Source organism: Salmo salar, chromosome ssa01 (assembly GCF_905237065.1).
Source record: "Salmo salar chromosome ssa01, Ssal_v3.1, whole genome shotgun sequence".
NCBI lineage: Eukaryota > Metazoa > Chordata > Actinopteri > Salmoniformes > Salmonidae > Salmo > Salmo salar.
In genome coordinates, this window is record NC_059442.1 from 167,872,692 (window position 1) to 167,889,754 (window position 17,063).

Sequence of the window (17,063 nt, forward strand, 5' to 3'; positions counted from 1 at the left end):
AATAAACCCTAAATAAAGCTCACCCCAAAAAGATGTGATAAATCGATAGAATGAATGTCTCAATTGAGTTGACAAAGGTAAAGTTTTCTCTTTCATTTCTGCTTCTCTCTCACAGAAAATAAGTTTAGGGACCGGGGATAAAATGCATGAAAACAACAACAAAAAACTGGAACATTTCCAAGTTCGACTGGTTTTAAGGGAATTATAAGTGAAAACATGTTTCTGATAAGATTTCAGTTCGGCTTGGATGCATATTTGTCAGCTCTGACAATGCTGATAAAGATAGCATCTTTGCAGCTAGTCCCTGACCGCACAGTCATTCTCTCAAGATGCTGAAATAAATAATATTTCTCCACTCGTGTTCCCGAGTCAAAATTTGACTGCAACAACTGCTTAATTCGGCAGGAGTTAACGTTATATGAGGTTCTGTGAGGGGTTATAGTTAACATTATGTGAGGGGTTATAGTTAACATTATGTGAGGGGTTATAGTTAACATTATGTGAGGGGTTATAGTTAACATTGTGTGAGGGGTTATAGTTAACATTATGTGAGGGGTTATAGTTAACATTATGTGAGGGGTTATAGTTAACATTATGTGAGGGGTTATAGTTAACATTATGTGAGGGGTTATAGTTAACATTATGTGAGGGGTTATAGTTAACATTATGTGAGGGGTTATAGTTAACATTATGTGAGGGGTTATAGTTAACATTATGTGAGGGGTTATAGTTAACATTATGTGAGGGGTTATAGTTAACATTATGTGAGGGGTTATAGTTAACATTATGTGAGGGGTTATAGTTAACATTGTGTGAGGGGTTATAGTTAACATTATGTGAGGGGTTATAGTTAACATTATGTGAGGGGTTATAGTTAACATTGTGTGAGGGGTTATAGTTAACATTATGTGAGGGGTTATAGTTAACATTATGTGAGGGGTTATAGTTAACATTATGTGAGGGGTTATAGTTAACATTATGCGAGGGGTTATAGTTAACATTATGCGAGGGGTTATAGTTAACATTATGTGAGAGGTTATAGTTAACATTATGTGAGGGGTTATAGTTAACATTATGTGAGGGGTTATAGTTAACATTATGTGAGGGGTTATAGTTAACATTATGTGAGGGGTTATAGTTAACATTATGTGAGGGGTTATAGTTAACATTATGTGAGGGGTTATAGTTAACATTATGTGAGGGGTTATAGTTAACATTATGTGAGGGGTTATAGTTAACATTATGTGAGGGGTTATAGTTAACATTGTGTGAGGGGTTATAGTTAACATTGTGTGAGGGGTTATAGTTAACATTGTGTGAGGGGTTATAGTTAACATTATGTGAGGGGTTATAGTTAACATTATGTGAGGGGTTATAGTTAACATTATGTGAGGGGTTATAGTTAACATTATGTGAGGGGTTATAGTTAACATTATGTGAGGGGTTATAGTTAACATTATGTGAGGGGTTATAGTTAACATTATGTGAGGGGTTATAGTTAACATTATGTGAGGGGTTATAGTTAACATTATGTGAGGGGTTATAGTTAACATTATGTGAGGGGTTATAGTTAACATTGTGTGAGGGGTTATAGTTAACATTGTGTGAGGGGTTATAGTTAACATTGTGTGAGGGGTTATAGTTAACATTGTGTGAGGGGTTATAGTTAACATTATGCGAGGGGTTATAGTTAACATTATGCGAGGGGTTATAGTTAACATTATGTGAGGGGTTATAGTTAACATTATGTGAGGGGTTATAGTTAACATTATGTGAGGGGTTATAGTTAACATTATGTGAGGGGTTATAGTTAACATTATGTGAGGGGTTATAGTTAACATTATGTGAGGGGTTATAGTTAACATTATGTGAGGGGTTATAGTTAACATTATGTGAGGGGTTATAGTTAACATTATGTGAGGGGTTATAGTTAACATTATGTGAGGTTATGCGAGGGGTTATAGTTATTATATGAGGCTTTATGAAAGGTTATAGACCATCAGTCAGTGTCCAGATCTCAGACTACTGTTCCATTTAAACCATCTGAACAGCAGCCTTTTAGTTCCCTTATTAACGTGCCATTTGTATTGGTCACATACATTTAGTTCCCTTATTAACGTGCCATTTTTATTGGTCACATACAGATGTTATTGCGGGTGTAGTGAAATGCTTGTGTTTCTAGCTCCAACAGTGCAGTAATATCTAACAATTCACAACAATACACACATCTAAAAGAATGGAATTAAGAAATATATAAATATTAGGATGAGCAATGTAGGTATATACATATGAGATGAGTAAAGCGGTATGTACACATTAAAGTGACCAGTGATTCTGTGTCTGTCTATAGGGCAGCAGCCTCTAAGGTGCAGGGTTGAGTAACCGGCTGCTAGCTGAATAGGGATGTCTGTTTAACAGTCTGATGGCCTTGAGATAGAAGCTGTTATTCAGTCTCTCGGTCCCAGCTTTGATGCACCTGTACTGACCTCGCCTTCTGGATGATAGTGGGGTGAACAGGCAGTGGCTCGGGTGGTTGTTGTCCTTGATGATCTTTCTGGCCTTCCTGTGACATCGGGTGCTGTAGGTGTCCTGGAGGGCTGGCAGTGTGTCCCCAGTGATGCGTTGGGCAGACCGCAACACCCTCTGGAGAGCCCTGCTGTTGCAGGCACTGCAGTTGTGCATCTGTTAAGTTTGAGGGTCTTAGCTGAATTTCTTCAGCCTCCTGAGGTTGAAGAGGCACTGTTGCGCCTTCACCACACTGTTTGTGTGGGTGGACCATTTCAGATTGTCAGTGATGTGTACGCCGAGGAACTTCTCCACTGCGTTAATGTGGATGGGGGGCGTGCTGGCACCACTCCGCCAGGGCCCTAACCACCTCCCTGTAGACTGTCTCGTCATTGTTTGTAATCAGGGCTTCTATGCTTGTGTCTTCTGCTAAATCTATGATTGAGTTGGAGGCCATGCAGTCATGGATGAACAGGGATTACAGGAGGGGGCTGTGCAAACAACCCTTGTGGGGCCCCTGTGTTGAGGATCAGTGAAGTGGAGGTGTTGTTTCCAACCTTCACCACTTGGGGGCGGCCGTCAGGAAGTCCAGGACCCAGTTGCACAGGGCGGGGTGATAGTAATTTAGTTCAGTTACCTTCGCTTTCTTGGGTACAGGAACAATGGTGGACATCTTGAAGCAAGTGGGGACAGCAAACAGGGATAGGGAGCGATAGAATATGTCCGTAAACACTCCAAGCCAGCTGGTCTGCGCATGCTCTGAGGACGCGGCTGGGGATGCCGTCTGAGCCAGCAGCCTTGCGAGGGTTAACACGCTTAAATGTCTTACTCATGTTGGCCACGGCGAACGAGAGCCCACAGTTCTTGGGAGCGGGTGTCGTCGATGGCACTGTGTTATCCTCTTAGCGGGCGACGGTGTTTAGCTTGTCCTGAAGCAAGACGTCGGTGTCAGTGACGTGGCTGGTTTTCCCTTTGTAAACCGTGATTGTCTGTAGACCCTGCCCACATATGTCTCGTCTAGATTATTTTCACAAGCTATCCCAGTCCACGTGATCAAAACAATCCTGAAGCGTGGATTTCGATTGGTCTGACCAGCGTTGATTAGTACGAAGCACGGACTCTTCCTGTTTGAGTTTCTGCCTACAGGACGGGAGGAGCAAGTTGGAGTCGTGGTCAGATTTGCCGAGAGGAGGGCGGTGGAGGGTCTTGTAACCATTCCGGAAGTTTTAATAGCAATGGTCGAGAGTCTTAGCCGCGTGAGTAGTATAGTCGACATGTTGATAGATATTCAGCAGCCTAGTCCTCAGGTTTTCTTTAAAATCCCCAGCTACAATAAATGCAGCCTCAGGATATGTGGTTTTCAGTTTGCAAGTCCAGTGAAGTTCTTTGAAGGCCGTCGATGTTTCGGCTTGAGGAGGGATGTAAATGACCGTGGTGATGACGTAGGATAATTCTCTTGGGAGATAATATGGTCGGTATTTAATTGTGAGGTATTCTAGGTCGGGTGAACAAAATGACTTGAGTTCCTGTATGTTCCTAGAATTACACCATGAGTCGTTAATCATGTAACATACACCACCGCCCTTCTTCTTCTCAGAGAGAGATTTATTCCTGTCTGCGCGATGTACTGAGAATCCTGCTGGCTTTACTGACTCTTAACAGAGTATCCCGAGAGAGCCATGTTTCCGTGAAACAAAGTATGTTACAGGCCCAGATGTCTCTCTGGAAAGAAATCCTCGCCCTGAGCTCGTCTACGTTATTGTCCAATGACTGAACATTAGCGAGTAATATACTCTGACGTGGTGGGTGGTGTGCCCTCCTAAGTCGCACCAGCAGGCCATCTCGAGTGCCTCTCCTCCGCCGGCGATGTTCTGGGTTGGCCTCTGGAATAAGTTAAATTGCTCTGGGGAGAGTGAACAAAGGATCTGCTCCAGGGAAGTCGTATTCTTGGTCATAATGCTGGTAGTTCTGGTGAGTTACCGCCGCTCTAATATCCAATAGTTCTTCCCGGCTGTATGTAATGAGACACAACATTTCCTAAGCTGATAATGTGTAAAAAAAATTGTATGTAAAATAAAAAAACTAAATACCACAGTTTTTCCTAAGAGCTAGTCACGATGCTGCCAACTCCGTCGGCGCCATCTTCCATGATGGGGCAGAAGTTGAAACGTTCGTCTGAACTGTTTCCGGATTTTTAAAGAATGTTTCACAATAGGGGTTTTAGTGTATTTGCAAACAGGCTCAGCTAGTTTAGATCAGAGTAAGACAACTAAGGAGGTGGAGCCACAGGATGTGATTTCCAAGGTCAACCTTTTCGGGCCTGCAACATCAGGGATTTCTGTCATCCAATATAGAATGATTCTTATATAAGCTGTCCAGTAATAATATTGAAACTTCTGAAGTGCTAGACCAACCTGGGGAAGAGATCTCTGCAATACGCCATTACATATCCGAGGCTTTTTCTTGTTCCAGATAAACTGATATCTGCTTTTATCTATGGAGATGATAAAAAAGATTTGGTCAGAACGATAGGAATACGTTGAAATAAGTATAAAAACTTAGGTACTACATTCATTTTTAAGTGTTAATTATTCCGCCCAAAGAAAGGGAAAAAGTACATCCCAGCGTCCTTTTTCAGGCAGAGTATCGAGGGAGGGACATTGGCTTTATAGAGATCTTTGAAATCATGTTTAACCCAAATTCCCAAATATTTCTCTGTAGTGACTCTGAAGGGTACATGACTAAAATAAGTTTGCATTAATAGGCATCAATTCACTTTTTTGTAGATTAACTTTATATTTTACCAAATGTCTTTATTTGATCCTGGATATCTGGAAGACCAATTAAAGGTTGACATATATAATATCATGTCATCCGCACAAAGTGAGTCTTTGCTCGAAGCCCCCTCTTCTAATGCCTTTGATAGTTGCGTTATTACGTATTGCTATGTCTGAAGGCTCAATTGCGATGGTAAACAGCTGAGGGGAGAGATGACAACCCTGTCTTGTCCCACGTTGAAGTTGGAAATAGGATGAAAGGTTATTATTTGTGCACACTGCAGGCATAGGGTAGGAGTAAAGGACTTTGATCCAGGATATAAAATTGGAACCGAATCCAAATTGTTTGAGTAATAAATAGATAATCCCACTCCACCCAATCAAACGCCTTCTCAGCATCAAGTGATTACAATATCTGTGGAGTGTCACATGACGAGGGTTTATAAAGTATATTATAAAGCCGTCTGATTTTGAAAAAAGAAAAATTATGTATTAAACCAGTTTGATCTGTAGAGATGGGAGGGAAGGACTGACTCAAAAGGGCATACAATCATATTAGAAACTCTTTAGATCGCAAAGAGGTAAAGAAATTGGCCTATACGAACCACACTCAAGGTTTTTTTTTTTCCTTTTCCAGAATAAGTGAAATGCTTGTCTTATTGTTGAGGGTAAAGAGTTTGAGGAGAATGATACCTCAAATAAGGAATCCAAGAGGACAGAGTTGATCTGAGAATTTTTGTCCAGGGATTTACCACACTGCATAGATTTAATTGCCAACACAATCTCTTCTACAGAGAACTGTTTCTCTAATTCAGCAATTTTCTCCGGTTCAACTGTAGGAATATCTATGTTCTCAAAGAAGGTGTCGAGTAAGGTAGCATTACCAGCGGATTCTGAAGTGTAGAATTATGAGTAAAAGTCATGAAAGCACCTCTAAATGATCAATGCATTTGTTACCCAGCTCCTCAGTTATCTCAGGTATGGTTTGATTTGCGGTTCTCTAACGCAGCTGGTGTGCTAGCATTTTCCCTGATTTCTCTCCATGTTCATAATTTGTGTTTTGAGATTTTCTAATTAGATTTTCAGCTTGTCGAGTTGAAAGATGAACAAACTCTGTCTGAAGTGTCAAACGTTGTTTTAGTAAATCTGCGGATGAAGAGTGAATATGCCATATCCAAATCACAGATGTTATTTGTAAGTTCCCCTAGGTGTTGAATATTGCACTTCCTTAATCTTGCGCTGTAGGAAATAATTTGGCCCCTTTAGATAAGCCTTCATTGATTCCCATACTGTTGTAGGAGACCTTACAGGGGTTTGATTGAGTTCAAGAAACGGCTCAATTTGAGATGATATAAAAGCAACAAGGGTTTCTTCTGATAGCAGTAGTGAGTTAAGACACCAAGGGTTTCTTCTGATAGCAGTAGTGAGTTAAGACACCAAGGGTTTCTTCTGATAGCAGTAGTGAGTTAAGACACCAAGGGTTTCTTCTGATAGCAGTAGTGCGTTAAGAGACCAAGGGTTTCTTCTGATAGCAGTAGTGAGTTAGACACCAAGGGTTTCTTCTGATAGCAGTAGTGAGTTAAGACACCAAGGGTTTCTTCTGATAGGAGTAGTGAGTTAAGACACCAAGGGGGATAATTAGGCTGTGTATTTGGTTAAAGTAGTTTCATAATAAAGGAGAATGATCGGAAATGACTAGAGCTTGCTAGTCACACTACATGATAAGTTGCAGAAATATATTGTCTAGGAAGAAGTAGTCTGTACGTGAGAAGGTCTTATGAAACTGGTGAGAAAAAGAATAGTCTCTGGCTGTGGGAGAAATGTCACACATCGGATATGCCATATGCCTTGAGAAATAGCTGAATTGTGGATACCGTCTTTGATGAAGTTGATACCTTAGGAGAGCTATGATCCAGATTGGGCGACAGTACCCAATTCATATCATCACCTAGTATTGAACTTAAACTTTTGCAGGTTATGCGCCATTTATGCATTAAAACAAAAATAAAAGTTCAACAAAGTAAAGCACGTCATTCAAAGACTGTTTCCTAGTTCTTTTTGTGTCAGTGTCAAAGCACAAAGAAGGTATTAAATAAATGCAGTTTCAGCAGGAGCCTGGAAAAACGTCACCTACTCCATGGCTTGCATCTAGTTCCATAGTTGACATGTTGGTAGAAATTACAGTTCATTCAGAAAGTTTTCTGACCCCTTCACTTTTTCCACATTTTGTGATGTTACAGCCTTACTCTAAAATGGATAAAATATTTTTTTTCCCCCCTCATCAACCTACACACACTACCCCATAATAACAATTCAAAAACAGGTTTTTAGAAATTGTTTAAAGTTTACGTTATCTATGTAAGTATTCAGACCCTTTGCTATGAGACTCGAAATTGAGATCAGGTGCATCCTGTTTCCATTGATCATCCTTGAGATGTTTCTACAACTTGATTGGAGTCCACCTGTGGTAAATTCAATTGATTGGACATGATTTGGAAAGGCACACACCTGTCTATGTAAGGTCCCACAGTTGACAGTGCATGTCAGAGCAAAAACCAAGCCATGTGTTTGAAGGAATTGGCCGTAGATCCCCGAGACAGGATTGTGTGAAAGCACAGATCTGGGAAAGGGTACCAAACAATTGCCTGCAGCATTGAAGGTCCCCAAGAACACAGTGGCCTCCCGTGTCAGCGTGGGATCGATCCGGCCAACGCCCTCCTGGCACAAATAACTCAATCCCCCCCGATTTGACTTTATTAACTTTCACAGTTCAAATACGGACAGTCCAGGGATATTTTACCCCTGATCTTGATAAGAAATGGCCATACCAAACACTGTTGTATAACATAAATAGAAAACAAATAGAATATTAAGTTAGTAGGATATATCAACATTTAGTTTCCAATCATACAAAGTGTCGGGTAGATTTCTACAGTAGCTTTGCCGTGGTAAACGTGGAAGTACTTTAATCTATTGTACCTAATGCTTGTCAATCGCCCTTAGTCTGTTCAAACGGGCCTAAGTTGTTCCGATGACAAAACCAACCAGAGGACAAACATATCTGGACAGATTTTGGTTGCAAGTGTAACACTCATGATACTCTGAACCCGGGTCTGCCACAGGGTTCAGAGTATCAACCAACATCTTGAGCCAAGGGCAGACACTTGTTTTGAAGTTCGCAAGCGGGAACTACCACATCACTTGTCCATGACCAACTCATGTCCGCTGGCTACACAAGCAGGACTAGTGCCGCGTTCAAATGATCTGGGAAGTCTTAAATCGGTAATCTCTGACTTCGGTGCGTTCATGACAACTGGGAACTCGAGGTCAAATCATGACGTCAGTGATCTTCAGGTCGGAAAGAGTTTCCGACTTGGAATTCCGAGCTCGTTCCCAGTTGTCTTGAACGCACTGAAGTCGGAAGTTGGCGATTTCGAGTTGTTTTGAACGCGGCATTAAGCCTGCCCCTAACCACTCGGAATTAATGTTTCAAAAATAGACATTCATCCATGAGTCAAAGAGCAGTGGGCCGGATTCGAACCTCTGTCGATTCTGGCATTTATATGTTATCTGCTGCACCACACCGGCACGGAGGTCACCAATCATTTATTCTACCTATTGATTGCCTTCAACATATAATAAAACAATTGATATTTAAAAAAACGAAAAATACATCAACCACTTAAATGTCAATTTATTATAATTCGCATAAGAATTCAGCAGAGAAACGCTGTAACCTCAAAAAAAAAGCCTCCATGTAGCCTACATATAAACTCAGCAAAAAAAGAAACATCCTCTCACTGTCAACTGCGTTTATTTTCAGCAAACTTAACATGTGTAAATATTTGTATGAACATAAGATTCAACAACTGAGACATAAACTGAACAAGTTCCACAGACATGTGACTAACAGAAATGGAATAATGTGTCCCTGAACAAAGGGAGGGTCGAAATCAAAAGTAACAGTCAGTATCTGGTGTGGCCACCAGCTGCTTTAAGTACTGCAGTGCATCTCCTCCTCATGGACTGCACCAGATTTGCCAGTTCTTGCTGTGAGATGTAACCCCACTCTTCCACCAAGGCACCTGCAAGTTCTGGGACATTTCTGGGAGGAATGGCCCTAGCCCTCACCCTCTGATCCAACAGGTCCCAGATGTGCTCAATGGATTGAGATCCGGGCTCTTCTCTGGCCACGGCAGAACACTGACATTCCTGTCTTACAGGAAATCACGCACAGAACGATCAGTATGGCTGGATGGCATTGTCATGCTGGAAGGTCATGTCAGGATGAGCCTGCAGGAAGGGTACCACATGAGGGAGGAGGATGTCTTCCCTGTAACGCACAGCGTTGAGATTGCCTGCAATGACAACAAGCTCAGTCCGATGATGCTGTGACACACCGGACCAGACCATGACGGACCCTCCACCTCCAAATCGATCCCGCTCCAGAGTACAGGCCTCGGTGTAACGCTCATTCCTTCGACGATAAACGCGAATCCGACCTTCACCCCTGGTGAGACAAAACAGTGGCTTGTCAGTGAAAAGCACTTTTTGACAGTCCTGTCTGGTCCAGCGACGGTAGGTTTGTGCCCATAGGCGACGTTGTTGCCGGTGATGTCTGGTGAGGACCTGCCTTACAACAGGCCTACAAGCCCTCAGTCCAGCCTCTCTCAGCCTATTGTGGACAGTCTGAGCACTGATGGAGAGATTGTGCGTTCCTGGTGTAACTCGGGCAGTTGTTGTTGCCATCCTGTACCTGTCCCACAGGTGTGATGTTCGGATGTACTGATCCTGTGCAGGTGTTGTTACACGTGGTCTGCCACTACGAGGACCATCAGCTGTCCGTCCTGTCTCCCTGTAGCGCTGTCTTAGGCATCTTACAGTACGGACATTTCAATGTATTGCCCTGGCCACATCTGCAGTCCTCATGCCTCCTTGCAGCATGCCTAAGGCACGTTCACGCAGATGAGCAGGGACCCTGGGCATCATTCTTTTGGTGTTTTTCAGAGTCAGTAGAAAGGCCTCTTTAAGTGTTCTGAATTTTCATAACTGTGACCTTAATTGCCTACCGTCTGTAAGCTGTTAGTGTCTTAACAACCGTTCCACAGGTGCATGTTTGTTAATTGTTTATGGTTCATTGAACAAGCATGGGGAAACTGTGTTTAAACCCTTTACAATGAAGATCTGTGAAGTTATTTTGATTTTTCCAAATTATCTGTGAAAGACAGGGTCCTGAAAAAGGGACGTTTCTTTTTTTTGCTGAGTTTTAGTACTGCATGGTATACGAACACTGCTTCAAGCTGCCACCTGGTGGCCATTCTAAATATTCTCTTCTGTTATTCAGATCTTCCTGCTTCAGGATTTATTATTTTCCTCCTGCGATGAAAGAGGTTATATTAATATCCGACATCTGTATACACATAAGCCTGTCAACCTACACAGTTTTGACATATGATAAACAGTAAATAACTAAATACATGCTACGTTTATTGTTCAGTCCGCTGATTTCCATGCTAGTAAACTTCTCATGGACTTTTCTTTTTTAGTTTATTTTATATTCAGGCAATGATCAAGGTTAGTTATTTTTTAAGAGGGCCTTCATTTAACTATCACTTCTGCCTTGTTTTGTTTCCCAGACAGTGTCAAGTCAATTAATTGACTGTAGTCTGAGCGTCTTCCTCAACATCTAGCAACCTCATATTAGACAGCTAGCGACCTCATCATGTCAGGTGACCGACGACCTGACAACCTGGCCACAGAGTGTCTCCTCCATTAGACATTACAGGGATCCGGTTCCATCCCATCTTTTTCTGTTACCGTGACAATCACATTAACTAGGACTTCCTGGAAATGGGGTCAGCGGGCAGGTTGCCAGGTCGTTAGGTTGTTGTTAGGTTGGTTACCACTGTGCCTTTTTTCTACTGCAGTCAGGAACACAATTATAGCAGTGTAAATAGGTCAAATGAAAGATCAAAGTTTGCGTCCCAAATGGCACACTATTCCCTACGTAGTGCCCTACTTTATACCAGAGCCCTATGGCACACTATTCCCTACGTAGTGCACTACTTATGACCAGAGCCCTATTCCTTGAGGCTGCTAGATGTTGAGGTAGTGCACTACTTTTGACCAAGGTGCAATTAGTTTTACTAGGCAAAGGGTCAGTTAGTGAAGGATCATTAACCAACATGCATAACTATCGATATTCAGTCCTGCTAGATCTGTTAAGCAGGCAAACAGAAAAACAGATCCCAGTTTTCACAAGTCTCATATTTTGTTCATGGCACCAGTGTTCTGCCTCAACAATTAAACATTGTGTCTAGCTAGCTGGTTTGTATCCAGATGATTCAGTGCTTCGCTGCCCAGAGAGCTGAGTTAGGGGATATTTTAGTATGGGAGGGGGGGTCAATGCATGTGCTGTACTGTAGGTAACCCTGTTGGTAGTTGAGTAAGCAGTCAGTTCTTCCAGCTTGGCATCCTCTTTATATCACAGTGATATTTTATAGTGCTAAACGTTAACAGCACATCCCAATGCTCCCATGGCATGAGATCATGTCCCCCTGCAAGCCCGGCTTCCCCTTCTTGTACAGAGCAGAATAGAATATTCTGGAGTTTTTAGGTCCATGGTACAACAAGACTAGAGTACGCTGTCCTGCTTTCATTCTCACCATTACTATCCTTTAATACAATCCCTGTAGTTGTTATGAAATAATTGTTATGATTAGGACTAGACCATTTATCACACCGCACAAATAATGGTATTGGCATGGATATAGGACGGTGTATGTTGAACATGGATGGATGGATGGATGGATTGTACTTTGCTTTGCCCAGAGACAGTAATGTCCTGTCATAGATATGACCCTGAAAGCAGAGATATACAGACATAATACTAGTGTTGACATTCTAGAACACTGTTTTCCTCTTCTAACGTTCTGTGTTCCGTGTTCCAGCTGCTCATCTGTCCCCCGGTGACACGGTTCTTCTACGGCCGTCGGGAGCCCTTCCACAAGCTGCTGGTCCAGGGAGATTCAGCCGGACGCCTCACCCTCTGGAGCATCCCAGACACCTCGCCCCTGCAGCCTCTCTCCACCGCAGCAGGTACCATTTAGTCCACTAGGTGGCGGAAGTGCCCCAAGTCTATAGGCATCAGCTGGCAAAAACCAGTGAAATCATTCCTTTCCAGTGCAGAACATGTGTCGTACATTCCTTATGGTTCATCTTCATGACTCTGCAATGCCACTAAGCAAAGGCCCTTCTCCGGTCTAATTCAGGTTGGATAGATGTGTCTGTTTGGGTCTGTCCATAGTAAATACTGTTGTTCTCTACTTCCCTGTCCCTCCAGAGCTCCAGGTGTCCTCCACCATCTCCCTCCAGGAGGCCTTTGATAAGCTGGTTCCTCTGTCGGCGGGCATCATAGACCAGCTGAGTGTGACGCCCGGGTCGGAGGAGCCCATCAAGGTGACAGCCAGCGTCTACATCCCCTCCCAGGGCAGGCTGGTGTGTGGCAGAGAGGATGGAAGCATCATCCTGGTCCCCGCCACACAGACCGCTATCGTACAGCTTCTGCAGGGAGAACACATGCTGCGTAGAGGTGAGTGTGGGGGGTCAGGGGAGAGTGTGGGTCAGGGGAGAGTGTGGGTCAGGGGAGAGTGTGGGTCAGGGGAGAGTGTGGGTGAGGGAGGGGGGGTCAGGGGAGAGTGTGGGTGCGGGAGGGGGAGGGGGGGTCAGGGGAGAGTGTGGGTGAGGGAGGGGGGTGCGAAAGGGAAAAAGCAAAGGGGATACCTAAGACTGTTGTACATAGGGCTGTGGCGACGGCTGTTTCATGACTGCAGACAAATTCCACGTGACCGTTGAGTCACCGTAACCTCCTTTAAATCACTCTGGACATGTGTTAGTAGTACCCAGCTTGTTAACAACCATCAGGTCCTAATGGCCTGGTACTCAGGGCTCTATCGTCCCTCCATCAGGTCCTAATGGTCTGGTACTCAGGGCTCTATCGTCCCTCCATCAGGTCCTAATGGTCTGGTACTCAGGGCTCTATTGTCCCTCCATCAGGTCCTAATGGCCTGGTACTCAGGGCTCTATTGTCCCTCCATCAGGTCCTAATGGCCTGGTACTCAGGGCTCTATTGTCCCTCCATCAGGTCCTAATGGCCTGGTACTCAGGGCTCTATTGTCCCTCCATCAGGTCCTAATGGCCTGGTAATCAGGGCTCTATTGTTCCTCCATCAGGTCCTAATGGCCTGGTACTCTGGGCTCTATTGTCCCTCCATCAGGTCCTAATGGCCTGGTACTCAGGGCTCTATTGTCCCTCCATCAGGTCCTAATGGCCTGTTACTCAGGGCTCTATTGTCCCTCCATCAGGTCCTAATGGCCTGGTACTCTGGGCTCTATTGTCCCTCCATCAGGTCCTAATGGCCTGGTACTCAGGGCTCTATTGTCCCTCCATCAGATCCTAATGGCCTGGTACTCAGGGCTCTAGTGTCCCTCCATCAGGTCCTAATGGCCTGGTACTCAGGGCTCTAGTGTCCCTCCATCAGGTCCTAATGGCCTGGTACTCAGGGCTCTATTGTCCCTCCATCAGGTCCTAATGGCCTGGTACTCAGGGCTCTAGTGTCCCTCCATCAGGTCCTAATGGCCTGGTACTCAGGGCTCTAGTGTCCCTCCATCAGGTCCTAATGGCCTGGTACTCAGGGCTCTATTGTCCCTCCATCAGGTCCTAATGGCCTGGTACTCAGGGCTCTATTGTCCCTCCATCAGGTCCTAATGGCCTGGTACTCAGGGCTCTATTGTCCCTCCATCAGGTCCTAATGGCCTGGTAATCAGGGCTCTATTGTCCCTCCATCAGGTCCTAATGGCCTGGTACTCTGGGCTCTATTGTCCCTCCATCAGGTCCTAATGGCCTGGTACTCAGGGCTCTATTGTCCCTCCATCAGGTCCTAATGGCCTGGTACTCAGGGCTCTATTGTCCCTCCATCAGGTCCTAATGGCCTGGTACTCTGGGCTCTATTGTCCCTCCATCAGGTCCTAATGGCCTGGTACTCTGGGCTCTATTGTCCCTCCATCAGGTCCTAATGGCCTGGTACTCTGGGCTCTATTGTCCCTCCATCAGGTCCTAATGGCCTGGTACTCAGGGCTCTATTGTCCCTCCATCAGGTCCTAATGGCCTGGTACTCAGGGCTCTATTGTCCCTCCATCAGGTCCTAATGGCCTGGTACTCAGGGCTCTATTGTCCCTCCATCAGGTCCTAATGGCCTGGTACTCAGGGCTCTATTGTCCCTCCATCAGGTCCTAATGGCCTGGTACTCAGGGCTCTATTGTCCCTCCATCAGGTCCTAATGGCCTGGTACTCAGGGCTCTATTGTCCCTCCATCAGGTCCTAATGGCCTGGTACTCAGGGCTCTATTGTCCCTCCATCAGGTCCTAATGGCCTGGTACTCTGGGCTCTATTGTCCCTCCATCAGGTCCTAATGGCCTGGTACTCTGGGCTCTATTGTCCCTCCATCAGGTCCTAATGGCCTGGTACTCTGGGCTCTATTGTCCCTCCATCAGGTCCTAATGGCCTGGTACTCTGGGCTCTATTGTCCCTCCATCAGGTCCTAATGGCCTGGTACTCAGGGCTCTATTGTCCCTCCATCAGGTCCTAATGGCCTGGTACTCAGGGCTCGAGTTTCAAATCACATCAAACACTCATCATGAAAACAGTCACCTCACTGTGGTTGAAACTGAGTGTGAAAACATGGGTTTGTGGTGGTGGTTGTGGTTTTGAAACCAAACACAATGAAATGAACAGTGTTTTCTAAGTGAATGATTCTTTCAAAACACCCATATGCAAATTACAGTTTATGCATAAGCTTAGACCGATATGAGGCCAAGCTCCAAAAAAAAAAAATCCAGATTTTTTTCAAATAACGATTGTGCTGTTATACAATACATAGCCTACAGTTGGCAGAAAAGTGTGTTCCTGATTTGAAGTTATCTTTGGTCTAGCCTAAATGAAACGTTCTGATTTGCCTACAATTGTAGTGAATTTGATTTTTGAATAGCCTTGTAATGAGGCATTTTTATATGTTTATAATTATTAATGGGCTGACACATGACCTTATACAAACAGAATATCACCTAGCGTTTCCATCTCCTCACTGCTTACTCCTGTGCCGTGGAGAGAGAGGGCCTGCCAACAGTTTAATGAAATGTGTTTTCTTCTGAAAGGCATTTTTACTGTCTATGTCCCCAAACAGATTTAACTTGGTTTCCCAAATTATTCACTGGGTCGCTGCAGGAACAAGGTTGGAGAGTCCATGGCGTGAGCAGTTTGAGTTTTAATATCACTTGTCGCGCTGCAAAATGACCAGAGGAACCTACTCAATATGAGTGAAAAACGTACCGGTGGGAGAGTGGCCTCCATTCCCTATTCCAGTGCAAACAGATAACAGGTGTTTCTTCCCCTCTCTCTGTTCCTGCCCGTTAATAAATGGGCCATTCTGAATCAAAACTCATTTTACATATTAATAAAGACTAGATTACATTGAGAATAGTGTGATTGATGGGTGAAAATATGACCACTTGCTGAGAACAGTTTGTGCAGCCTGAGGCAAAGAACAGAGTGCAATATATTTTATTTGCTACTTTCTCAAATAATCAATAGCTTGTAGTCGCGTCCTGCAGCCCATATATCTTGTGATTTCTAAGGTTTGTATCATCAGGGTCGACAGTATCGGATGGAGGGGTGTGTGTGATTGTTTTACCACTGATTGTATCTCTGGATAAGAGCATGTACTACATTATAAAAAGGTCTTCTCTCGTTCCCAGGCTGGCCCCCTCACCGTACCCTGAGGGTTAGGGTTAGTGACTGTGTTACTATCTCCTCTCTCTATAGGCTGGCCCCCTCACCGTACCCTGAGGGTTAGGGTTAGTGACTGTGTTACTATCTCCTCTCTCTATAGGCTGGCCCCCTCACCGTACCCTGAGGGTTAGTGACTGTGTTACTATCTCCTCTCTCTATAGGCTGGCCCCCTCACCGTACCCTGAGGGTTAGTGACTGTGTTACTATCTCCTCTCTCTATAGGCTGGCCCCCTCACCGTACCCTGAGGGTTAGTGACTGTGTTACTATCTCCTCTCTCTATAGGCTGGCCCCCTCACCGTACCCTGAGGGTTAGTGACTGTGTTACTATCTCCTCTCTCTATAGGCTGGCCCCCTCACCGTACCCTGAGGGTTAGGGTTAGTGACTGTGTTACTATCTCCTCTCTCTATAGGCTGGCCCCCTCACCGTACCCTGAGGGTTAGTGACTGTGTTACTATCTCCTCTCTCTATAGGCTGGCCCCCTCACCGTACCCTGAGGGTTAGTGACTGTGTTACTATCTCCTCTCTCTATAGGCTGGCCCCCTCACCGTACCCTGAGGGTTAGGGTTAGTGACTGTGTTACTATCTCCTCTCTCTATAGGCTGGCCCCTCACCGTACCCTGAGGGTTAGTGACTGTGTTACTATCTCCTCTCTCTATAGGCTGGCCCCCTCACCGTACCCTGAGGTAGGGTTAGTGACTGTGTTACTATCTCCTCTCTCTATAGGCTGGCCCCCTCACCGTACCCTGAGGGTTAGGGTTAGTGACTGTGTTACTATCTCCTCTCTCTATAGGCTGGCCCCCTCACCGTACCCTGAGGGTTAGTGACTGTGTTACTATCTCCTCTCTCTATAGGCTGGCCCCCTCACCGTACCCTGAGGGTTAGTGACTGTGTTACTATCTCCTCTCTCTATAGGCTGGCCCCCTCACCGTACCCT

General features: G+C 44.6%; 1 protein-coding gene across 3 annotated transcripts in view; it reads left to right on the top strand.

The window, feature by feature from the left end:
• The window catches only part of LOC106572123 (WD repeat-containing protein 7), a 376,679-nt gene that overhangs the window by 39,158 nt on the left and 320,458 nt on the right, over window positions 1-17,063 (top strand). For all 3 annotated transcript variants that reach the window (XM_045693965.1, XM_045693962.1, XM_045693964.1), the window contains exons 10-11: window positions 12,233-12,380; window positions 12,625-12,873. In XM_045693965.1, the coding sequence (XP_045549921.1) occupies window positions 12,233-12,380; window positions 12,625-12,873 (397 nt within the window). The remainder of the gene's footprint in view (window positions 1-12,232; window positions 12,381-12,624; window positions 12,874-17,063) is intronic.